This window comes from Macaca thibetana, chromosome 3, assembly GCF_024542745.1.
Source record: "Macaca thibetana thibetana isolate TM-01 chromosome 3, ASM2454274v1, whole genome shotgun sequence".
Taxonomy (NCBI): domain Eukaryota; kingdom Metazoa; phylum Chordata; class Mammalia; order Primates; family Cercopithecidae; genus Macaca; species Macaca thibetana.
The window spans coordinates 109,543,813-109,570,557 of record NC_065580.1 but is presented as its reverse complement, the minus strand read 5'-3'; the positions used below and the strand labels follow the sequence as shown (position 1 = coordinate 109,570,557).

General features: G+C 39.1%; 2 protein-coding genes across 2 annotated transcripts in view; both read right to left on the bottom strand.

Moving 5' to 3' along the window:
• Positions 1–26,745, bottom strand: part of YAE1 (YAE1 maturation factor of ABCE1) — a 967,894-nt gene that overhangs the window by 355,777 nt on the left and 585,372 nt on the right. The window lies entirely within an intron of this gene.
• Positions 1–26,745, bottom strand: part of LOC126950881 (POU domain, class 6, transcription factor 2-like) — a 260,698-nt gene that overhangs the window by 113,186 nt on the left and 120,767 nt on the right. Inside the window, exons 2-3 of the mRNA XM_050784831.1 lie at positions 24,458–24,549; positions 21,166–21,394 (exon numbers count right to left, since the gene is read on the bottom strand). Coding sequence (XP_050640788.1) covers positions 21,166–21,394; positions 24,458–24,549 — 321 coding nt within the window. The remainder of the gene's footprint in view (positions 1–21,165; positions 21,395–24,457; positions 24,550–26,745) is intronic.

Genomic DNA, 26,745 nt, shown 5'->3' with positions numbered 1-26,745 from the left:
TAAGGCTCTCTTGACTAAACAGGAACTTAGTGCTGAAATAGATCTCCTCATCCAATTCCACAACCATCACTCACTACTTTGTGGTCTATGGAGATGGCTATCTGATCAGCAGGGATGTACTTGTGGTGAGGAACAAATGGGGCCAGGAGGCTCTCAGTGCCTAAGCCTGGTCCCCAGAGTGCGTTTACCTCATTGACACTTTCTGCGAAGCCCGAAAGACATTCCCAGAACAGCAATTGCAAACTCATCCATGAGCCTGGGAGCAAGGGTCCCAGGTTTAGCAGCTATTAATTAAGGTAATTACTCCCAGGGTTGCAATTACAACCCAAAAGGCCCCACTTAGCATCTCTTCTTGAATCTCTTGTTTCTGTAATGCTGATGTCTCCAAAAGATTCGTTTGCAACCACTTACTGATTACATTTACTCCAGTATATTGTTTCAGATGGACAGGACGGAAAGCCAATACAGAATATTGACCTCGGCGGCATCCTGTGATTACGTGGGCTGCCCCAGCTATCATTAACCACCCCGTTTTATTTTCTGAGTGCCACAAACACTGCTGGTGACAGATCTGTGACCTTTTCCCTAGAAATGTTATGAACCGAATGTGCGGCAGAAATGACAGGAGGGATGGATGTCAAATGGTTGCTTAAATGCTACGTCAGCACCCACAGCTACAGTCTTGGGTTTTGACGTTAGAGGATGTTTTGGTGGGAGGGCTATTTGCTTTCTACTTCAACAAAACAACAAAAAACCAGGCCAAAAGGATGGAGGCAATAGGCCATCCTCTGCTACAAAAACAGACACTTCTAGCCAGTTCTCAAGAAAAAGTTTTAAAATATTTTATATTAAATTGGGACAGAAATCTCAATTTAAGTCATCAAACCTACATAAAGACAATGGAATGAAAGTATATATTTGAGCCTGTGATTTGAAAATGCAATTAAATAAATAAGGCAGAATTCTCCTATAACCTATTTGTGTATGGGTATTTAGGTCAAAGACACAAATCCAGATATTGTGAGTCAAACAATTATTCCTAGAATGCAAAAACTGCACAGAGGATGAGTAGAATTGTGTCTTCTGGGAAGGCAGGGATGAATCCAGGCCCACCAACCCCATCCTCTTTCCTTCCCTTCCTCACCTAAAATAGAGCAACTTCACAAAGGGTTTCCCTACCACCTCCTCTTACAGAGCTGTAGTCTCAACCCTGGCTGCACAGGACACTCAACCAGGGAGTTTTTTAAAGGTACCAATGTCATGAGGTACCCTAGACTCATTACATCAGAACTCTATGAAGGGGGCTAGGAATTGCTATTTTTTACAAAGCCCAGGTGATACTACACGGGCTGCCCCACCTGAGAAGCACCTCTGTAGTCACAGAGCTAGAAAGCTACCACTCTGGTTGAAATCAACATGATACAATTTTAACTTATTGAAATGACTAGCACTTTTCTTATTAGAGAAAATAGTGAGAAAAATAGATGAGAAGATTTCACAAATGAACACAACTCGATGGAAAAAAAAAAAGGAATATAAAAGAGGACATTCCAAACGATCGATCCTAAAAGTAAGATTTCTCACATTTAGTGGATTTATTTAAATATAGTACAAGTACCAATTCAGCCAAAGACCTTAATATTTAGAATTTTTAGAAGTTCTACTTATGTTCAGCTGTGGTTCATGGAGGAAGAGATGAAAGCAGGGAAAAGAAAAGAGACAGAAAATGGATTTTGAAATTTGAAGGCAAATAATTTCACAGCTTATGCTTTAGTACTGGGTCAAACTATTTAAATTTTACCAAATATTTAAGGCACAATAATTTAGAAACGATATACTTCAAAAAGTCATGACCTTCTGTCAAAAATAGTCAATGTAAAGGGAAGAACAGCACGTGAAATTAAGCCCGCAACTCATTCCCCCGTTCAAAATTTACATCAACTCATTACTGTTGAAGTATGATAGACATTTATTTTTCATCAAACAGAAAAGGAAGAGTCTTGACCTTTCCTACCTAGAACACTCTTCTCTGACCACAGAAACAATTATGAGTGCTTTGACAAAATTGGAATAAAAAGGGAGAAAAATGGGCAACTTCTGAATGACCCACTTTTAGGAAGATATAAATTTGCCATCCTGCTAACATGTTCTAGGTTTTTGGTGAATCATACTTTTGAAAAAAACAAACAAAAAATGGTTTAAAGTGAAAGCTTTACATTCAATGCACTTGCTTCTTTCACGTACATTTTAAAGGGTCTTTCTTAGACATTACCTAAACAATGCAGAACTAAGGAGAGGCCTCCGTGTTCCTTTTAAATGTGCGGTTAGATTGTATTTGTGAGCATTTGATGTTCTTCTTTAATAACCTCAAGTAAAAGGCTGAATGCATTCAACAACAGTAGCTGAAAAAAGTGCAATGAGTCATATTATAGGAAAATGGAGAAAAGGATACAGGCCTCTCCACTGAACACAATCCTATATTGTAGGCAATCTGTGATAACACCCTTTTCATTTCAGTTCAGTCCCATAAAATTACCACTAACATTACAACTCATGCAGAACACAGATAAATGTAAAAATGTCACAGAATTCTTCCAGATGGGACTTTTAGTTCCACTAGATCACCATCTACTTTTTTACTTGTCTAATATTTCATTACAACCTTCCATAAGTTAATTTTCTTTCCACTGACCATGTAAATCACAAATCAATTTTCATTTAAAATGCCTGACTACAGATTGCTCCTGAAAGCTCAGAGCATATGCTTCAGTGAACTCTCCAACATCCTTAATGTACATTAGAAAAATGTTTTTTTTTTAAACCCTTTTTTTAAAAAGGAATTAAGTCTACATTAAAACCTGGCATGAGACCTGAAGCATTCTATTTTTCCCCCTAAAATGCAGATGTGTTTTTATGGTATGAAATCACATGTGATCAAACATTTGTTATGACAAAATTAACGAATATGGCAACATTTTATACCTGCATAAAGTGCAACACTGTTGCTGAAGAATACACACACATTCACATACATCTATTATATACACAACATGTGGCTATATCATCCAGTTTTTAAGAGAAAATTATAGATCAAATTTTAGATAAAGTCTCTTTTATACCTGATAATTCTATGAATGTCGTGGATGTGGAATTTTTCCCTTATGGGAACATGCTTTGAAATCCATGTTTCCCTTTGGTGGGGGTGAAGAAATTCAACCCCAGTACACAGAAAATTCTTCAGAAATATTCAGACAGAAAAGGTAATCTTGTGCTTTTGTTATGAGAATTCAACATAGACCGATTAAAACAACTTTAAGTTAGGGGAAAGTTGGGCAGTTATGAACCAAAAAAAAAAAAAATTATAAAACATCCCTCTTTTCGAGTTTTAGCTCCTTAATTAAACGTTTATTATTTTACACTCGAACCCAGGAGGCAGAGGTTGCAGCGAGCCAAGATGGCACCACTGCACTCCAGCCTGGGTGACAGAGTGAGACCCTGTCTCAAAAAGAAAAAAGTTTATTATTTTAATGATATTTTGAATTGAAAAGATGTTTATGTTTGATAACATTCCTGATTTCTCCCAAGAGTCTATAAAGTTCAAAGAGGTTTGAGGTTTTTGTTTTTTAATTCATTCATAAATGATATTTCTATGTGAACACAATATTGAAATATTTCAGGTGAGAAGTGGTTGGAGTTCTCCTTCTTAAAATACAGCTGGCAGCTAACTGCAAATCAGTAAATCACATAGTCATATGATATTCTGGAACATTCAGGAGGCAAGCACTGACATGGAATACTGTCCCAGGTTTCACGGAGAAAATTTCACTTACAGACTCAGTCACGTCTGCTTAGCTCCCCCCACTCTGCTCCAGAATTTTGGAAAAGCTGTGCTGGGAAATAGGGATTCCCTTTTTCTGTGCCCATTGTGTGAATGAATGTGCTGTCAGTCATTACAGACATTCACGAGGCTGATCAACTACTGTGGGGTATTTTTTTTTCTTCTAGTAGCAGTGATTATTTTTGCTTTTTTTTTTTTTTTTTGGTCTGTATTTCATAATATTATCACCCTTGTGACCAATAAATTAATTTTCAAGTTTGCTAATTGGCATAAGGTAAAGCAGCCATTGATGGTTCTAAGATGTGTGTTGGGGCAGTCTTCGTGGACCCACTGAACTTTCAGTAGCATTCTACTCCAACTGCCTCATCCTCATTTCCAAAGACTTGGAGAATTTAGCTAAAAAGACATAACTGCCCAAGACATAACCTGGGCAGAAATGCTGGAGCAGTTTGGGGTTTTAATAGCTATATTTCCTCTTTTTTTTTTTGTTTTAAGTGAAGAAACGCAACAGCATTAATGATGTGAAGTGCAAATATTCTCAGAGCCAGGCTTTTGCAGTTGGAAAAGTACTACCTAGGAAACACAGAACTTTCTGGCTGGAAGTTGGCCAAAAAATTAATGCTATTTTATGACCCACTCATTAATCTCCTGAAAAAGTGTGCAGTATCATTTTATGAGCACCAATGATTTTATGATTTTGAGGGGCTTTTGTACACTGATTCTTTTATTTCGAGGTGACCTGGCTACTTTATCCTGCATTCTATTTGTGGCTAGAGTATGAGACACACTGTACAGATGACATAAATGTCAAAAGCTTGCTGGTGAAGTGTAGCTCTACTAACTGCATATCACACTTGACTTAAACAAAATCATCTATTGCATGTGAAAACTCTAAACACAAAATACACCAAAAATGTCTAATAAATATATAGGATTGGACAGAAGTGCTCAAGTAGAGAACCACCTTAATTTTGTTACTGTAACTTGAAGGCTTTAATTAAAAAAATTTAGGCTAGAGTAAAACAAGAGCTAGAATAGAGAATTTACTAGGAAAGTAAGTATTATACTTCAAACTGAGGAGACAGTAGCTCCCACTAGGCTAAAGCATGAATATGGCAGAGACATTCTTGACATTCAAAGCAGAAAATAAGGCAATACTCTGGCATGGAAGAAATTCTTGTGATTCAGGAAGGGATTTAGATAGCTCTCAAAGGTAAGGAAGATTTCAAGGTTGGGGAAAAATGCTACAAAGAAAAACAGGATGATTGTTTAGGTCCTCTGTTGAATTCCAATAGTCAGGATTTTGCTGAGCAAGTCACAACTTGAAAATCTTTAAGGAAAATTTTCCTCCAATCTCTAGGTATTTTATTTTTTGTCCAGTGTAGCCTTTAATTGTATTGCAGTTCAACAGAAAAAGAGGATTTGTGTTGCAAGAATTTCATGGTAAAAAGAAATGTTCCTTCACGTGAGTCTCCACCTGCATATATAACACAGTTGTATATACCTAAAGTGTAAATCCAACTGCAATTATATAAATACCATAATGACGATATTTATAATTTGAAGGGCACAAAGCAGAAATAATGCAACTTCTGAAGCGTGCATTCTCCTTAGGTTATTTTAATATTTGATATTATACTTGAATGTGATTAAGCCATATTAGGAGAAGTCAGTAAGTAATTGTTCTCTCAAAAATGCTCCTTCAACCATAATGAGATATCACTTCACATCCAACAGGATAGCTACTATAAAACAAAACAAAACAAGAAGCCTCCAAAACAAACAAACAAACAAATCTCAGAAAATTGTAAATTTTGTTAAGGATGTGGAGAAACTGGCACCTTTGTGCACTGTTGGTGGGAATGTAAAATGGCACAGCTGCTATGGAAAACAGTATGGCAACTCGTCAAATGATTAGATGTAGAATTACCGTATGATCTAGCATTCCTCTTCTGGGTATATACCCCAAACAATTGAAAGCTGAAACAAACAGATATTTGTCCACCCATGTTTGTAGCAGCATCGTCCACAATAGTCAAATACTGGAAACAACCCAAGTGTCCATCCACAGATGAGCAGCTATACATACAATGGAATACTATTTAGTCTTTAAAAAGAACACACATCTGACATAGGCTACAACATGAATGAACCTTGAAAACATTATGCTAAGCGAAACAAGCCAGTTACAACAGGACGAATACTGTATGATTCCACTTCTATGAAGTACCCAGAGTGGTCAAATTAATAGAGACAGAAAGTAGGATGGTGGTTGTCAGGGACTGGGGGAGGGGGACGGGGAGTTGTGTTTTAATGGGTACAGAGTTTCAGCTGGAGAGGATGCAAAAGTTCTAGAGAGATGGATGGTGGTGATAATTGCACAGAAATGTGAATGTACTTGGTGCTACAGAACTGTACACTTAAAAATGGTTAAGACGATAAATTTTATGTTAGGTATATTTTACTCCAATTTTGCCATGGAAAGTCTCTTCTCTTCCTTTTGTCGACTTCTCTAACTAGGCCAGACTGAATAACGGATCCTTAGCAGATAGATAACTCCTAAAATTTTCAAGCATTCAATTGAATTTGGCAGTTCATTTTTTTTTCCTGGAACTTTCAGAAATTTGCAAATACCTTTTCTGGAATTATTGGAAGCTTTTAGCAAGAAAGCAACAGGCCCCTTGCTAATACGTCTGATGTTGTGGTCTAGCATTCTCTCTGAAACATTCTTTAGTGATAGACAGTATTGCCTATGGTTTTTTTTAAACAAACCAAATTCTGTGTGGATGCCTAAGCTTTTATTCAGCTAACTTTTGGTGGTGAAAACGAGTAACTAACAGAGACTGCAAATGAGTTAAGATATTTTTTTAATCCCAGAAAAAAAAAGATAGCTTATTTGTTAATTTATTAAGGATATGGAAGTATAATTCCTAAGGAGCATTTTAAAACATTTTAATGTCTTTTATTTTGAAATATTTAAACCATAAAGATAACTACAGTGAATAACATACAGAGGGGCTGTGTACTCATCACACTGTTCTCACAAATTCTAACATTTTATCCTTCTTGCTTCATATTGTGTTTTTAAAAAATATTACAAATATAGTTAAAGCACATAATTTCTCTATATTTCATAGTAAACAGTGTACTAATTTTTAAAAAGAAAATATAATTTTTGGGCTAGCTGTGGTGGCTCACACTTGTAATCCCAGCACTTTGGCAGGCCGAGGTGAGTGGGGTCACTTGAGGTCAGGAGTTCCAGTCCAGCCTGGCCAACATGGTGAAACCCCAGTCTCTACTAAAAATACAAAAATTAGTCAGGTGTGGTGGCACACACCTGTAATCCTAACTACCGGGAAGGCTGAGGCAGGAGATCGCTTGAACCTGTGAAGTTCAGGTTGCAGTGAGCTGAGATCGTGTTACTGCACTCCAGTCTGAATGACAGAGCAAGACACTGTCTTGAAAAAAAAAAAAAAAAGAGATAATTTTAGATTCTGATGAATGGAAATTGCTCATAAAACTGCATCCTTTTTCTCTCTGTATAGATAAAAATCCCAAGTAGTTCCTACACTATAGCAGAGAACCTAGAAAATGTGTTCTCTCTAATTTGTGTTACCAAAGTGGATTCTTTGTGATTTCCTGCCTGAAGGTCCACAATTTACATGTACACTGTTATTTTTACTTTTAATGAACATAGCTTTTAACCAGTGCCATATGTATAGGCAGATCCTCCAGGCCTGTGTTGCCCAAGAGAAACATAATGTAAGCTGCAAATGTGAGCCACCCATGTAATTTAAAATTTTCTGGTGTCCATATTTGAAAAAATTTTTAAAAGCTGAAATTAATTTTAATAAGATATTGTATTTAAATTAATATATCCAAAATATAATTTCAACACATTATTAATATAAATATGCATGAGATACTTTGCATTTGTGTGAATTTTACACTTACGGCATATCTCAGTTTCAACTATCCACATTTTAAATGCCCGCTAGCCATGTGTGGCTCATGGCTACCATATTGGATTTTGCAGCTCTAAATAATGAAAGTAGCCATCATTCATTGTGCACTTACTAAGTGTCAGGCACCACGCTAGGTATGTTCCATACAGTATCACATTTAACTTTTAAAACAACCCTAAAAATAGACAAGCAAAGCAAATCTCAGAAATCAGAGTGCCGTCTAGGCTACATAACCAGCAAGCAGAAGGGCTGGAAGTAAATCTGGTCAGTGTGATTCACAGTCCACTCTATTAATTACCATGATCCATGTTTGCCTGAGTGCAGAGTCCTTGTCCTAATTAATCCTCTCCTGACCATGTAGCTTCTGTATTAACTAAACATCTCAGATCTTATTCTTACCAGGGGCTCGGGTTTTCAGTTGCGTAAATGCTTATCTGGTCCCAGAGATGGTGCCAAGTACACCCCTCTTTTCTCCCCCATCTCTTGTCAAAGGGCTGGAAAATGCTTTGACTAAGAATCACTTCACAATGAGAGAAAATGTACTAGGGCATCAAGTTGCAAAAGAAAGGGAGAGACTGATGTAATTTAGCTTGGTATGCTACTGCCACCTTAGATTCTTTTGTCTATATCCATTGTTCAGCTATTTGACAAACTCCTATTTCTATTCTCTCCATAAAAGTCTCCCTAGTTGGGGAAGTGGCACACCTTTCATGGTTTCATAATAAACTGGAAGTGAGTAACAGAACCAAATCAAAGGAAATAAAACTCCAGTAGCGGCTGCTGCTGGGGTTGCCTTCTGAATGTGGCTTATACAATATTTCATCTGTGCTGACACCTTTCACTCTCAATTATTTGGCTGCTGTCAAAACAAATCAATCAAATTATAGCACTGTGTCTTCATGTTACCATTCTATTGCAAGTTAGCAGCATTAACTTTGAAATATATGGAAGTATAAATTTTATCTCTATTATTTATTTAATGCAACTTTCTCCCATGTGAGTTATTTTCCAAACACAGCAAACTCAAATTATCTTATGTCAAATGTTGAATCTATATATATATATATATTCTAAGAATTTCTAAAATAATGCCACACAAGTGAACTGAGATGCATAAAAATGTGTTAATGGACCTGTATATTTGTGCTAATCCTAATCCAGTGACAAATGACAAACATACTATGTTCTTTTTTATTTTTTTAGTTTTGGCTGTAAACTTGGTAAGCACAGTTGGGAGGAGATAACACTAAACTGAAGTAAAAGGCGAACGTGGAGCCAAGTATTTTTCAGAGATTACGTTTACTTACAATATTAATAAAATATAATTTTCAAGGTAAATTGTTCCAGAAAATTAAAACTGTATTATTTAAACCACAGTTTTTACAAGCACAAATATCCTTCCCTATAGCACCAGATCTAAACATAATGGTGCCGTTTCCACTGCCCTACATGAGGATAGCAGGCATGACCCAAAGGTTCTTTAAAAAGAAGAAAGGAAGGGAAAAAAGGACTCAAACATTTTCATTTTGAGATTTCAAGGCTACAACTACGTTTTTTAAATAATAGATTTAAATCAATTGAGTTACTTTTCAGCAAAAGAGCAAACACTGTTGAAACTTTCATGTAGACGCTCTTAAAATAGCTTCTTTATACATGGAAACCTGACAAATCCTTAGAAGATTAAAAAGCAAACTGACATACTTTTTTTGGGCTCCTTCTTGTTGCATTCCGGCTAAATAAGGGGTAAGCAACAATCAAAAACACCCACATTAATGTGGAGATTAGGTCCATGAAAAAGAGTTCAAACACAGAGATATCTACAGGAGCCCCACATAACCTGGTGCACAATGATTAGACAAGTTGAGAATGCTTCCTTAGCCTCCACTGTGCCTGTCCCTTCCCCTTCCAGGGCTTGAAGAGTGGTGCTCCCTCCCTAACCTCTTCTCCCCAAGAAATCTCTTCCCTTCCTAGCTTTAGTCATGGTTTCTGTGTCAGGATCTCCAGTACAAATCTTTTTCTGAATTCTAGATCCAGGTATTACTAACTGGCTACTGGTATCTCCATTTCAGTATTCTACAGGAAGTTTGAACGAATCATGGTCAGCTTAAACTAGGGATCTCCTCTCTCTTTCCTCTTATTCCTCTACATTTAACCTATTACCAAGTCTTATCAAACCCGCCTTGTTAATGCATCCTAAATCAGTCTCCTGCTCTCCATCATTGCCACCAGGACCTCTTCTCCCTGGATTCCTGCAACAGCCTCCTAACTAGACTGGAGTGCCTACTATAGTGCCTGGCAAATAGCAGATGCTTGGTAAGTATTTGTGAAATCTATCAACCAATCTTTGGGCACAATTCATAGAAGGAAATGAGGTTTAGCTTTTCCCCAGAGGAAGCTGAGATAGAATAGCTGTGACCTCTCACTAGGAATCTGCCCTGCAAGAATTACGCACATTAAGAGAAGATACGGTTTTCTTGGAGAGCATTAGTTCTCCATTCTCTAAACAGTGGGCCAAGAAGAATTGGGAACCGTCTCCCATTTTCTTATTTTCAATAACCCCCCACTCTCTGTCCCCACGCTTCCCTCGGATAGAGAAATTCTCTGTATTTTGGTTCCAGAAGAGAAGTGAGCAAGTAAACCTGCTTCCCTTCCATCCATGGTAGTGGAGTGAGATTGTGAATTTCAAACACAGTCTTTTCCTTTTTTAGGCATCAGTGACATTCTAGTGGCAGCCATCTTGGAAAAGAGCTACTCACTTTTGCCAACTCTGATAGCTGGCCTGGAATCTAATCCAGTTTGCACATCCTAGTGTAGAATCATTGCTTGATGCCATCGGAAGCCCTGATTTACAGTCTTATTATGTGCAAACTGGGGATCACATTACTTTCCTGCCTTTTGCTTTGAAAATAAATGCTTTGGCTTTGCTTTGACATTTATGTGGCAGCTGGAAACCATTATCCTTTGACAATGCTTTATTCCATTGACAGTATCTCTTAAATACGCAGTATACTAGTCATACTCCTCATTCATGTGCTTCCAGTTTAATCCATGCCCCAGTGCCTCAGTGACACCCGCTTCAAGGATAATGTACTACAGAACAGGCTCTCCAGGTATTTTAAATAAAAAGTCTAAAGCCTCAGAGATACAGAGGTTTGAAAAACTGCCAAAGTAAGACACATTGCAACTACTTTTCATAACTTCTTTATGGTGGATTTGGTATTATTGTATGGCGTGTCTTGTGGAGCTCTTCTGAATAACACTGTGAATATGAATTTATGCACTAGGTATTTTTAATATTGAGCTTTGTGACAGCAAGCCACGTATCATTGCGTACTAAGAACCAAAGTCCTTTCTTCTCATTTCTGTGGCAGGTACTGCATGGCCCTTTTCTGTGAGTGGTAATGGATCTCTGCTTTCACGTTCACGATGCCAGCGGGGATGCAACTTTCTGAGTGTGGTCATCACTAGAATAGCACAAAATTAAATCACAAGAAAAAGTGGTACATCTGGCCACCTACTTGTCTTCCTCAAGAATGGTACCAGAAGGTTTAGCACATATTTCCATTCCCACCCACCACCTCCCTGCCAGCAATTTCTCCTTCAATCAACAAAATCAAGCACATTTAGAGACAATTTTATTAATATTAAATACTGTTCATACATAATGAATGCATAGAATTGCTTTGTGGTTGTATTGTTTTTAATCTGAGAATTAATGCACTTTGTGTTGAGAGTTGCGTTTTTAAAGAAGGTGGTTAGAAGGTCAAGACAGCAGACCCATAAACCTAACCTTGGCAATGCTAGTAATTATGTTGTGGATATGGCCTTCCACCTTAATGAATAGAAAGTATTCTGATTTTAAAATAAAACTTGTTAATATAAGAATTTCTCATTGTCTGGAATCTACCAGCAACACTATTTACCTTTTATCATTTCCTCCCTCTCTCTGTGACTGTGTGTGTGGGTGGGGAGGGGGCTTCTTTTAAACAATTGGGATCACATTACAGGCATTTGAAATCTTGATTATTTTAGTGTTAGCTTCTGTATCTGAGAAATTGAGCAAACAACATCGTTTAATGGGGAACTTGAGTCTCCCATTTCCATAAAGATTTTCCTAGTTTCAATTTCATTAGAAGTTTTGTATTTAAACTTTGTTTTTAAAAAAGTTGGTATTTTGTGAAGCCCTATAGCATTCACTTATGTTTTCTCTTTTTGGGGAAAAACTGAAACATATTTTGCATACCATAAAATTCCCCTTTTGTGCAAATTTGACAAACACGAACAGTGAACCATCACCACGATCTAGATAGAGAACAGTTGCATCAGCCCCAAATTCCCTTGTACTCCTTTAAATTCACCTGCCCCCCACTTCAGCAACCACTGATCTGCTTGTCATCCCTCTACTTTTGTCTTGTCCTGAATGTTACATTAATAAATTCATTGCTTCATATGCCCTAATTTGCTATTTTAAACAGTCCCCAATTGGCCCATATATTTGTTACCCATTTTTACGTTTATCATTTGAATTCTATGGTTAGAAATTGGTAATGTGTGTGTTCTGAAAAACCACATGGATGGACCATGTGATCTAACGGGTTCACCTAATAGAATTCTAGAACCTCAGGGTTGGAAAGAATCACCTAAATCAAATACTTCTGCAGCATATCGTTAATGCAATGGCTGTTGGACACAGCGCCTTGTCATATAGTTTCCAATTTTGTGCTCCTCCTCTGTCCTCTTAGGGTTATTTATTTTCCTCCTCCACACCCCTAGCAGCTGCCTTGACCAGGTGACTTGTCTGGCCAACAGCACGTGAGTGGAAGTGATATGAGCAGCTCTTGAGCTGAAGCTTTAAGAGCCACTGTAGTTCTGGCATTCCCTGCTCCCTTTGTAATGAAAAAAAAACCATATCCCAGACGGGGGCCGCTTCCTCTGCCTGGATCCTAGAAGGCGGAGGATGTGCAGCAGAGTCAGTGCACACCTATGACCCATATGTAATATGAAATCAACAAATAAACACACCTTCCTGTTGGAGATTTTGAGATTTTGTGCGTAGCACTTAGGACTTCTCCCTGGGACACTCTTTCCTCAGATACTAGACAGCCTAATCCCTCTCGTCCATTGGGTCTCTGTGCAGTGTAGAGACCACGACTTATGACCTTGCATAAAATGCATCATGTCCTCATCCCTGCCACACTTCCCCACTTCCATCTGCCTCACTCCCCCACTGGCATACATGTGCATTAAGGAACTCTTTGTTTACTGCTATGTCCTAAGTCCAGATCACGACCTCTAATGGTTTGAAAGTTCAGTACGTATTCATTGAACAAATGAATAAATGTTGTCTTAATAGAAAAACAAAAATAAATAGGTTGGTTTCTGTCAAACTGGTGTGGTCCTTTACTGTCAGATAATTAAAACTATATAACTTGATACATAGTTTTGATTTGTCTTCTAGTTCCAAAACTTACTCTAGGTTTTTTTCTTTTTCTATTAAAAAGATTTTGCTCTGTCTCGCTTCTTGTTTTTATTTTTTTATTTATTTTTGAGATAGAGTCCCACTCTGTTGCCCAGGCTGGAGTGCAGTGGCATGATCTCAGCTCACTGCAACTTCTGCCTCCCAGGTACAAGCGATTCTCATGCCTCAGCCTCCTGAATAGCTGGGACTACAGGTGTCCACCATGATGTCCAGCTAAATTTTGTATTTTTAGTAGAGACGGGGTTTTGCCATGTTGGCTAGGCTGGTCTTGAACTCGTGACCTCAGGTAATTGGCCTGCCTCGGCCTCCCAAAGTGCTGGGATTACAGGCATGAGCCACTACTCTCGACCTCTTTCTTGTTTCTTGCATCACAAGCTGCTTCAAATTCTTGGGATTACCCAGGCATAAATAAGTAAATGCAAACATATATCCATGAAAAATTATAGCATAACTGCATTGTTTTTAAGTATGTTCATCTCTAACATTTCAGGCTCTATGATGGCCACACTCACACACATCAAGGCATACAAAATCCTCAGTGTTGCCTTCTTCCTGCATGTATAGTCTGATTTCTTGCCACCTTGGATTCCCAATTTTCATTGAACAGACAGAGCTATTGATAGAACCTGTAGACTCTGGTCTCCTCGTGCCTTCTTCTCTACATTGAATGCTCTCTTTACTTCTCTTTACTGGACTCTTACTTAGTCTTTAAAATTCACTCATTCACACTTCAGCACCTTTTACAAGTAAACCAGGCACTTTCTTTGTTCTTGGGCCACTTTATTGAACCAAATAAAGATGCCTGTCACAGGGCTTCCATTCTAGGGGCAGAGTCAGACATAAATGATGCATATTAGCAATACATTATACACAGAGATTCTCCTCTACAGCAGCAGACCCAAGCATCACAACACTGCTGACCCTGCCCTCGATGGCTACAGTAGGCATCACCCAAAATGCTCAAGAAGGCCAAATAAAGAAAAACACTTAAACATTCTTGAGATTTTGTAAAAGGTCCTAAGTGTTAGGGAAAAAGAAAATGCAGAAAGCAAGTAAGGGAGACAGGAGTGCTGGGGCAGGGGAGGAAGAGGAAGGAAGGTTTGATGCTTTCTGGGTGGGAATAGAGTGCTTCAGGCAGAAAGAACAGCCTGTGCAAAAGGCCCTAGGCTAGGAGTACGTGCAAAGGACACCAAGGAGGTCAGAGTGCCCTCACATCGAGGTTGATTTAATTGAAAGAGAGGTGTGTAGGGAACAAAAAAGCAAAATAAATTAGATTCAAGATGTCCGTCTTGGAAAAAACTTTGGCACAGGGAACTGACCGGAAGCAGAAAGATCAGAAGCATTCCCTTTTCTGAGAGACTGCATTTTCAAAGGAGCTACACATCCCTATCTGTTGGAAACATCAAGCAGCCCGTTAGATTTCCAGCTTGCATAAGTTATACCTGGACTGAGAAACTCCCCGAAGAAAGGTACATTCCTCAACTTCCTCATCAGATTGGCCAAGGAAGATAACAGACAGGAAAGAATCTCCCAGGGGTGTGGCCAAGGGCCAAGGAGAATAGTGGCCAAAGGTGCTTCCCTAGAGACACACAGTCAAGGAACCTCCATGATGTCTGCCCACTGGGACATTGGAATGGTCATAGATAAACAAAATGTGGCATATTTTTATGATGAAACACTGCTTGGAAATTAACAGAAAGGAACTACTGGTTTATACAACAACATGGATGAATCTCAAAAACATTATGTTGAACAAGAAAAGCCATATAATATGAATCCATTTGTGTGAAGTTCTAGAATGGAAAAAAACAGATTACCTGGTTGGATGGAGGGGACGGACTGCAAAGGGACACAGAGGAATCTTTTAGAAATAATTAAATGTTTTCTGTATTGATGGAGCCTGCATGGGTGGATGCAATTATCAAAACTCATTGAACTAAGCAAGTAAGGTCCATGCATTTTCTTGTATGTAAAGCATACCTCAGTGAAAACAACAACACAAACAAAAGGGAATATAATCTAACTTGCACATGAAATCCCTAATCCCCAAACTATTCCCACATACTTCAGCATCCACAGGCTTTAATATGGGGAGTCAGAGAAAACCAGGGCAGGTTTCCTGCCAGAGCAAAAGGAAGAAAAACCATCCTTGGCCTTGATTTTTCAACTGGCCTTGAACCTAATTGCTTTTCCATGTTCAGGTTTAGCAGCACTCTTTAATGTATTTTTGGTCATTAATTTAAATGTTATGCTTGACTTAACTGGAATGTTCACACTTTGACATAAATCTCCTATGTAGCACATTTATATTCTCCATTTATGTTGCCTACAGTGATTAGTAGGTCATTCTGGTCTGTGCTGTGAGAACAAGTCACTAACCTGAACCATCTGTCCTAGAAGTAGACTCAGCTCTACCGTCCCATTAACCCCTTTGCTGCCTGTTGTTACTCACGTCGAGGCTGTATATATCTTCATTTCCTGCCAATGTTTCAAAAAAGCAAAAGATCCAACACATTTCCATAAGCTCCATAAAGGGGATTTTATTTTGCTACATCAACTAACAACCTCTGTTTTTACTCTAGGACTGTACATCTTTAATGCAGCTATCTGTGTTCCAAAGTAATAAAAAGGGAAGACACTGACTTTTCAAGGAGCTTATGGAGTATGTGACAGAGCAAGCTTAGTTATCTTCTTTCTTTGGAGTTTATGGCCATTATTCGTCTTATTTCACAGGTGTGAGCTTGCTTACAGTCATCAGAGGCCAAAGCCCAATAAACATGGGATGAAGGACACAGGGATGGAGAGACCCAGTGTAGCTGATGGTGGATGGTACTTGCAAGGGGAAAGGGGCACTCAAGGCAAGGTAGGAGATGGCACAGAACTCAGCTATTTCATGTAGGGACACAGGGCTTTGAGGAGGAGGTCATTTCTAGGTCTTATCTAGAGCATTTCTGGGTTTGAATCCCACCCAGAGCTTCCAAGGACATCGTTCAAAATAGTCAGAACCTAAACCTCACCATTGGCATCTCCCGAGCTCAGAATTTGTCTCAGTCCTTGCTCATGGGAGACCCTACTGGCTTTTACTGTTCCCAGCAGAAAGGCCAATGTCCAGCCTGCCTTATCTGCCACCCCTTCTGCTGATGAGGGAGGCTCAGCATGTTTCTTAAGCTTGCTTGTTCATGTTCCATACCACATCATTCTGGCTTCCCACTTCCCACCCACGTCATAGCCGAGAAGACAGAAATGAACGTCTCAATCTGGGGGCAGTCAATCTCCAGTCTGGCCAGTGACACGAGATAGCTTAAATTAAAAGGCTCAGCCTCAAGGTAATTTCTCTCTTGGATAGTCAGAATTTTAGATAAACATGGAGATAACGATAAAGATAAAGATGATGGAGATAGAGAAAAATGGAGAGTTCCTGACAGGTACATGAATTGGAAAGATGCCTAACCTTAGAGGAGACAAAATGGAACATGAGTGAACTGGAATTATGGTTCAGCCAAAAGCCAACCAATGCAGTAGAGAAATGTCCTGGAGGGAGCAGGAGAAGACAGGGAGATGGGTCATTAGTCATTCTGGGCTTGGGGATTAGATGCATGCCTCCTGCAGAGGCGAGGATGATATAGCCTGCAGCCTCGTGGGTTTGCTGGATGCCCTAATGCCCAAATTTCATTCCAGATTCCAATGAGGCTGGGTTACAGGGCTGTTCCTAGGATCCTGCAAGATGTCTAACTCCTTACAACTGTGTGTCTTCTTACAATAAGACCTCATCACTGATGAGACAGCAATGAATCTTTTTCTTGCTGGGAAGGATCTGAGAGAAAGAGAACACAATCCCCAGACCACACATCCAGGTTTTCTGCTGAGTTATAAGGTCTTTTTATCAGCAAAGCAAAACTTTCATTGGATAAAATCTCAGAGCAAGGACTTCAAGAGGGCTTCCATTATGTAAGAGAACTTCCCTTGGTCTTGAGGATATGAAAATCCTAACAGAAGCAGAAATGTTCCCACACATTATTCCTTTCAGTCATTCTCATCTGGAGGCCTGCGGTGGTGAGTGAGAGCAGGAGCATTAATGAGGACATTCACTGCCTCACGTGGGTCCTCCATTATCACAAGAGTCTCTGATTCTGGCTGCTGGTGATATTAGGGGATACCATGGACTGGATGTGTGTTCCCCCAACCCCACCAAGTTCATATGTTGAAATCCTTACCCCCGAAGTGATGGTATCAGCAGGTGGGGCAGATCAGCAGATTAGGTCATAAGGGTGGAACCCTCATGATGAAATTAGTGCCTTTATAAAAGGGACCCTGAGAGCTCACTCATCCCTTCTGCGGTGGGAGGGCACAGTAAAAAGACAGGTAGACATCTATGAACCAGGAAGTGGGCCCTCACCAGAACCGAATCTGCCTTGATCCTGGACTTCCCAGGCTGCAGCACTGTGAGGAATACAATCTGTTTGTTTATAAACCACCCTGCCTATGGTTTTCATGTTTATAGCACCCCAAACAGATGAAAGCAGGGAGTTGCCTAATAAACTTTGAATAATCTCCCTAAGATCAGCTTTTCTTAAACTTTAATGTGCATGGGGATTATCTGGGGATCTTTTAAAAATGCAGATTCTGTTCAGAGGGTCTCAGGCATCTCGGGTAGAGCCTGAGATCCTGTATTTCCAGCAAGCTCCCAGGAGACATTGATGCCGCTGGCCTGGGGACCACGTTTTGAGAGGAGATTGTGATATGACCCCCGCTGTCAGAGTTGAGAAGAGCTGCTCTCAGTGTAACAGCATGTCATGAGTGCTCATTAAAATACATGTGTAAATCACGGCCTCCGAGGCTCTGAGAGCTATTCCGTGTGACTTGATAGGGGATGTAAATGAACAAGCTCTCAATCACTTCAGTAAAAAGGAAAATATTTGAAATCTTATCCCTGAATTCCAAACCATTAAGGGACTGATGTCAGCAACTTTTTTTTTCTTCCTTTCATCCTAGCAAATTTGTGACTATTGAGCTAGAATAACAGACACGCTGGAGGGCTGGGTAGGAAGGTTGGAGATAATTCCAGTTGGCCGAACTGTTTCATGAATAAAAGCTTAACACTTCACAATGAGGAAAAGGGAACTATTCATGACCAAGCATGTTACATGGTAACAGGCTCTGCTTCAGACTAGGTGTGCAACCTCCCCCTCACAATCACCCACCAAATCTGTTTTATAAAATCACTGGAGAAGTGGGGTGTTTATTATAGATGAGCAGACTTAAGAGTCATTTTTAAAGACTCTGAAAAGCCTTGGCCTGAGGTTACTGTATTTATTGTATAGGAAAGAGACGGGGGAAAGGAAACAGCCTTCTCCCCTCGCTGTTGACTGTATGGATGCGTGTAAGGATTCCTTCTAAGGTACTGATAGTCCATTTACAAGACTCTCACCCTTAACCTTTGAGAGAGGATGAGATTTGAGGTCATCTTGAAGACTGGCTCAGTCTCAGAATCCCTGCAGACGACCTTTCAGTCTGTCAGTCATTCACCACCATCCCAAGAGTCCCACTACTTCTGCAACACAACCTGGGAAGCTCCATAAGCCATTGATTCTGCCTAGGGATTGTCAAGGGCTGTGCAGTAGGTCACCTAAAGGTGGGAAAATCAACTTTGGGATGGCTGCTGGTGGATTGATTGCAAGGTAACCACTGGCTTTGTCCTTTAGGTGGTGGACATTCATCTTGGGCGCTTTCGAGGCATGAGACTTCCCTGATTACCATCCTTATTGCCCTTGAACTTCTCGTTAGGATGACTACCTCTTTCTGGGTTGCCTGAGACTTATATGAAAGGAATAGAAAATCCCAAGGAAATTGGAAGGTAGAACTTTCCTGGATCCTGACAGCGATTTAGGACTTGGGATTCATTCACAAAGATATTAAAGCAGAAGGCATTGGGGAAGGAGTTTGATGTTAAGCCTAATTAGAAAGCTTTTCCTATAACGAGCTGATTTGCAACTGGGAGGTGTTTTATTCTAATAACCTCATTACCTTCCCTCCAATGTCAGTGAAATTTCAAAGAGGAAGACAAAGGGGGAAATGTTCACTTGTGCTTGTGTAGCAGACAAGAGCTTGGACATCAACTCCAACCCACTTCTGAAGATGATGCTGAGAGGGAAATTGTGTCAGAAGCATCCAGGGATAAGAAAAGCAAGTGCTTCTGTTTCCTCTACTTCATCAGGCCACAAAGCTTGGGATTCCTTTTCTGAAACCAGAGGTGCCCCAAAGAACCAAACTCCTAACTATAAGCTAATACTGAACTTTGATATTTACAACAAACAAAAACAAAAGGGAAAATCTTGGTGGAAGAAGTCCATGTTGGACCAATCATTAATTTTGAACCCTTAAAAAAACAGGTACTAGTATCTTAAGAATACCAAACCATGATCAAGAAATAACAAGTTTACTTTTTTTTTTAAACTCTGATTTTTGGCATCCATCTTAACCAAGCAGGATTAATTCGTGGCCTAGGAGCTCTTCAAGCTTATATTTATTTATAATATTCAATATTCCCATAAGTGCAAATGTTCCAAATGGAAGGCTGCATTTTGATAATGCCCATTGCTTCATTAAGATTTCATCATCCACCTACATTAAAAAGCCTCTCCCTACACTTTGTTGCTACGGCTTTCACCTTGTATATTCCTGCTTTATTTGCTTAATCTTGAGATCTGGCTTCCCAGGCACTCTCAAATTTGAAACAAGCAAAGTTTGTGCATTAGCGTATCCTGGGCATGCATGATTTATGAATGGCAGGTTTCTTGGCACAATTTAATGGTACAAGAGAGACTTTGTTTTAAACATTAAAATGGAAGTCAAGAAGTGGCAACAATGGGTGGGGTAGCAGAACACAGAGCATGGAAAGAAGTTTGGGTCAAGAGTTAACCAGTTCTTACTTGGTCTGTTTCTTAGTCTTATGGACTGATTCTTCAATAAATTATAAGAAGCCCTGACATTTGACCAACTAAAAAAGTATTTTAAATTACCATTCTGATAACCTACCCAGACAAGCCCTCATTCTGCAAAAAATTTAATTGTTAATGTTTATATATATGAAGAAATCAAACATCTTTGACTAGTCCAAAATAAATTCATTTTCTCTTTAGCAGGCATCCTACTTACATTCACGTCATTTTCCACCAAAATAATTCTTCCTCTGACAGAATCTTTTGTAAATCAACCTATCAGTCAATGCTACCAAATCTTTTAAAGAAAAGTCGAAACCTTTATAATATCAAGACAACTACCCTTCCTAAGTAAAATTAGAGTCTGACTTGTTATATGCCCCTGTAATATAAAGGTTCAACATACAAGTCTATTTTTCTCATTGCAAAATATGAGCTCAAGTAACACAATTTTTGTTTAATAGCTATAACTAAAACATACTTTGTAGAGCAAAATAATCATTAATAAATTATTCCAAATAATATCTTGTATTTGAGATGTTCCAATCACTTCAAACACAAACAAGCAAACTCTAACTTTTCTTTACCCATGGCTAAATTGAAGAATTGGTGAGATGATAACTCAGGTCTTCAAATAACAACACAGGAATTTTACTTTAAAGTTTTTGATACGTCATGCAATGATTGACTCATAAATGCTTCCAGGAGACCTGAAAAGTTTTGATACCAATGTTAGGAAATGAGGATTGATAAAACCAGTGGCTTGTGCAAGCTCAGGATTCACAGACAACTGAAAATTTTGCTTCCTACGGAAGCCTTCCATATTGTTTAGGGTAGAAGCAACTCTGAACCACATTCACCATTCTAGGCACATTTTTTTGTCTGCTTCAGAGAATACTGGCCAATTGGTAGAGCCTTACGTGGCGCATGGACACTATGGATTACCTTGTAGATTTTGCAACGGCAGAGTCATAATGCCTCCAGCTGCAGCTGCTGCCACCAGCCCTTGGATGTTGGTGAGATTCGCTGTTGGCAGTGTAAGAACCAGTCCTTGCTGGCCTCCTAGCTGTCCCGCCATGTTGAAGGGGATGAGGATTGGCTGGTTGAGGGCTGGGGGGCCTCCCGGCATCACGCCGGCCACAGCAGAAGCTAACTGCTGTGCCGTCAGAAGTGGCTGCAAGGAAACAGATAAAGCTAGCTCACTTACCTGTGGAACCGAGGCATGGGTTTTAAAAACATCATCCTTCCGTTTAAGCAGGGTCAGAAAGTTCCCAAAGAAGTACCAAAAAACATGCTGTATCCCATTTAAAAAAATGATTGGTAGAAAAAAATTTCAAAGTTGCATTTCATTGATATCTTTGGAAAATTTCATTTGGTTTGGACTTCTTCTGAGGAACTCAAATACCTTTACAAGTAATAACATACGTTTACATGCTGTTCTTCCAGTGAATTTCCATTTGATCCTGTCCGCATGTATTTGAAGCTCTCAGCTAATTTATTCTCTGTTGTTCCAGAAAGAACTTATTGGGATCAGTGGGATTTTTTGATTCAAAAAGAGCAACGAAATACTACTTTTGACTTTTAAATCAACAAAAATAATGTAGAAAATTTATTCAATGCTGGAAAGTCTGTATTGACACCACTATGCAGATCTATGGCTGGGGGATGTGCACACTAGCATAATCCTTTTGGAAAGCAATTTAGAAATAGATTATCAAGAGCTGCAAAAATATTTATCCCCCTTTAACTCAGAATATATTCCTAGGATATAGCTTGAAGATATTATTCAAAAGGAAAAAAGATAACTGCATAAAAACCTGCATTATGTTTCAAAATACGTAAATATTGAAAATAGTTTATTACAGTACTAAACTAGATAAAATATTGCATAGTCATTAAAATGGATCATTATGACACCTCTTTAGAAAAGTAGAAAATGTTTGTAATATGAGAATACAATAGAAAATAAGCTGGATAACTATTAAGTAAACTTGAATGATTATTGTTAAAATGGTAGAGTTATGTATGTACAATGACAAGATCTAAAACAGAATATAAGACATAAAAGTATTTGATGTGGATAAAACTTAAAATCTTTGAAAATAATTCTTTTGTTATTACTCTAACATCCTTTGCCCAATTAAAATGATACTATACAAACACATGTTTACGTGCACTGTGGATGGAACAGCCCTTCTCTGGTAGGGAAAGGCAACTGCTGGGCATGTTTTGAGGGCAGCACGTGGGTTCTTCACCAGGATGACATGGGAGGGATTCCTGCCCTGGTCAAGCCAGATGACCCCAAGAGTCATTTGATTTTAGAGTCCTTGATTCAGGACTTTCACTGCAGCCTTGTGGGAGCCGTGTGGAACATAATAATCCCATATCTGTTGTTCTTCTACAAGAACCAATGCAAAACTCTTATGTGAAGGATAGGTAATTAAATACAGCATACTACCAAGCCCAATGTATAATAGCCAGACACTATTCGAATGCTGTAGTTATTCTACCAATGAGATACAGAGAGGCTAGTAACTTGCGCAAGTCCCATGTCTAGTTGAGAAGGGGTTCAAGTTCAAGCCCAGGAAGGCTGCTCCAGAGCCTGTGTTTTACCCCTTTCTTGTATCCCCTCCAATACAAAGAACAGATTTAGAGAAGTGGGACTGCTTTATCTGAAGAATGAGGGGTGGTGTGGAGAGGGCTAAGTCCACACTTTGGCCATTCCTGCAGTGTTCCTTTCAGGACCCTTTGGGGGAAGACTCTGCAGAGCCCTAGGATTCTGCACAGCTGAGTTTAGAACTGCCGCTTTAGACCCCACAGGCCTTGTTCCTAATGTATTTGTGCACTTCGCTAAATTCACACCAAGTAACCATGCTTCCCTTTTTAAAAAATTACAGTTATTCTAATGAGCAAAATAAATATACTTCGGGAATGAATACAAAATTACATGCTGGCCCTCAGATTCCCGGTGTTACATCACTGCCAATAGTGATATTATGGTAAGAGGGAAGGCAAATGAGTAGTTTTCAGACTATATATGGGTCATAGATTTGGGGGGTTTGGCCTGCAGCATTTTAAAAATAGGATTTGTGGGCTCAAGGCAGGGCATGCACTCTCCAGTTTGTCACAGGGCCACCACTCCTCACTGACCTGGGCCTGTAGGGCTGCCTACCCAACCTGAAGGCATTAGAGTGTGTTACCCCCAGTATGTTCACAGGCAGGTGTGCAGGCATGCATACACGCAGACACACATAATTACACGAACACACACATGATGTTACAAGCATAAAATTATAAAGAGTATGACACCAAAAATCCTGCTCCTGAGAGTCCCAGGAAAACTCTCTAGGCTTCCATAAGCCAGCATACATTTGCCCAGGCTTTCTGTCCACAGGCACGGAGCGATCTGTGCTCCAAGATGGACTATGGGATCTGAGGCCACAGGGAGTGTCGGTGGCTAGTGGAATAAGAATGTCAAGACCAACCCTCACTCTAAACTTGCGTGAGCCCTCAGTGTGCTGAAAGTCATTAACTTCCAGGAGCAACAATGACAACAAAAGGGAGACAAAGACCCAAGTCTCGGCTTCTCTTTCCATAAAAGCAGGATGAACTCTGAAAGCTTCACACTAAATGATAGAGGTAAAAAGGCAAAAAAAAAAAGCCCAGCCTTTTATAATTGTGTTCTACATCTCCATATAGCCCACATCAGGCTGCCAAAAAACAAATATTGGACTTTAAAAAATAATGATTGTATTTCTTTATTAATGCAAGAGCTATGTGTGATGTACAATATTGTCAAACCCAATAAGCTGAACTTGCATTAAAATTGCATTAACTCTTTTATATTAAATCACATCTTGTATTTCAAAAATGGCTATAGTAAGGCTGAAATAACTTAATTTTCTTCACACTCCAGTCATTAAAGTTTTACTTTCCAGAAAACTGCATGGTAACCAACAGCACAACTGTAGTGGGTTTTAAGTTAAAAAAAAAAAAAGTGTTTCCACATGATTAAAGCCAACCTTTCCTTTAAGAAGAGAGAATAGCTTTGCAAACACATATTTTCTTGATGGTATTTAATAAATAATGTAGTCATACAGCTTTTCATACGAAAATTTATTACCATCTTTGCTCTGTTGGAGTTAATTGGACTTAACTCATTATTATTTATTTGGTTATTTATATGGTTAAACCATCCTAAATGCAGCCTAATGGAAAGCAGTTGAGAGATACTGACCTGTGGCCCAACTGGAAATGGTGGGTGGGTCTGACTGGCCTGGTGTTGGTCAGGAGTGCCTGGGTCTGATAGTGCCGGGTTTCCTCTGGCCCCTGGAATTCAAAAAAGAAATGCTCCCTTAATATATGATCCAGCCTGGGAACTGCACACGACCCCATTTTCCTGTGATGTCATATAACGTTAAGGCATAGATGATATGACAGAGTGGTTTATCAATATCTCCAGTGCTCAAATCACTTATCAACTGCATAAATAATGATGAGAGACATTCAGGATGGCCAAGTTCATCAAGAGGCAGAAGAAAAGGACAGCAGGGAATGTAGCACAGTCAGTTTGCATAGAGTACGCCAGTGTGCCATATGTGGGGGAAACTACACCCTTTAAATACAAGCGAGCCACAGCTAATCTAGTATCCTAAAATTAAACGAAGTGTGATCTCAGATATGACCAAGTCCATCAATATTTTCCCCTAATATGGCTTTCCCCATCTCCTCCATACTCCTAAGCCCTTCTTCCATACTCTTTGGACACTGAATCTTATGACATCGCTTTCCTGAAAACAAAGCCTTTTTCCATATCACCTTACACAATGTCCTAAAAAGAATATGGCTCTCTCTAAGCAAGTGTCCCAGGTGCTAACTGAAACACTAGGAGTCCCACAATAGCTCCAGGGAGCTCCACCATGCTAAGCACAGAACACAGCTTGCTTCCTTTACTGGAATCCTACTGGACAGCAAGGCAGAAAAAATGAAATTCCACCCAAGAGCAAATCCTTCAAACTCTTTTAACATGGTCATTTCTCTGTGTGTGCTTCTGTGCTTTGTTTCAGGACAAACTGTAGCAGGTAAGATAGTGGTAGAAACAATAAATACACAAACAAACAAATAAAACCAGTGGCAATTTTTGAGAATTTCTACTTGGTAGCTTTGTTTCCTTGGAGTTTTCTAATGGGTGGTTGAAATCCAATTCCAAGCAAACCTTAACAAGATCCTCTTTCCTGATGTTTGTCCTATGAATAACAAGCGGAAGACAATTCAAACCCTGTTTACCGGCATGCCATGGACAACCCAGAAAAAAAGATATGACTCTGTCACACTTATAAATTTTAAAGAAGGTATTATTGGCTCATTTAAAACAAATTCTCCTATATATTCTCCAAAGGGACAGACTTATAAATAATGGAAACAGGGAAAAATACTTCAGCACATTAAGCTACAAATAAAATTGACTGCTACATATTATTCAATTGACTTCTATCTCCACCATGATGTGTCAATCATAACAGCATTTTATAATAGGATTAAGCAATAAATGTGCAAAGCCATTATGCGGAAATCTGAAAATCTGATTAATTTGTAATATTTTTGTGCAGAAAGTCAGGAATGGACATTGCTTGGGGAATACTTACAAGCATTCTATTGAAATTTCTAAATTGATTTGGAACAAACTAATAAAAACACAGACTTGCTGACATTTTATAAAGTGAATTCTGTCAAAATATGTTTGGCATTTTAATGATTGCTGTCATTTAATAACAAGGATAAGATGACCCATCATAAGATGCCAATCATTTCCTCAGAATGTACAGAAGACCTTTCTTCTAAATTTTTTATATGTGATTTACTTATTATGCTTAAAAGCACGGCATTTTAAGCTGGGAGATGGCTTGTGCAGCGCAAACCTTTCAAATCTCTGTTCTTTCTTATATACCCAAGTCCCATTTTGCCCTAAAATTCTCGGCAGAAATTTACGTACTTCAAAGAGCTTATGAGGTTTCAAAGTGATGTTTTTGGTCAAATATTCAGATTAGGTAAATACTCAAATGGCTAAAAGTGCACAATTTTAAAAAAATTTGGTTGTTTTCCCATACTTGCCAGGCATGGGTTTTTATACCAGACTATGAAAAGAGAGTTTTTACAATGCGCAGAAAAATAGAAAAGCCCTTTTAAGCAATTAAAAAATGAATACCTTCATTCTAAAAAATTTCTATACCATGCCAAGCCCTTCTGTCTCATGTTTCTTTCATGCATACTAAGCCCACTTTTTGACTCTGTTTCTAATGCGCGCCATCGTAATGTTTAGGATCGGTCTCACACAGGCACTGTGTCAACAAGATTGTGCGTTTGTTCCCCTCAACTTTACACAGATTACATTTGCTTACATTTATTCTTTGTTGCTTTGAGGCCTAGCTGGTGCCCAGCAGCTTGTTCTGAGGCTGGTTAATTCTCAAAAACCACGTTCAGTGCAGTCCAGGGCAATTCCACACAATTTCATGTGTAAAATGAAGT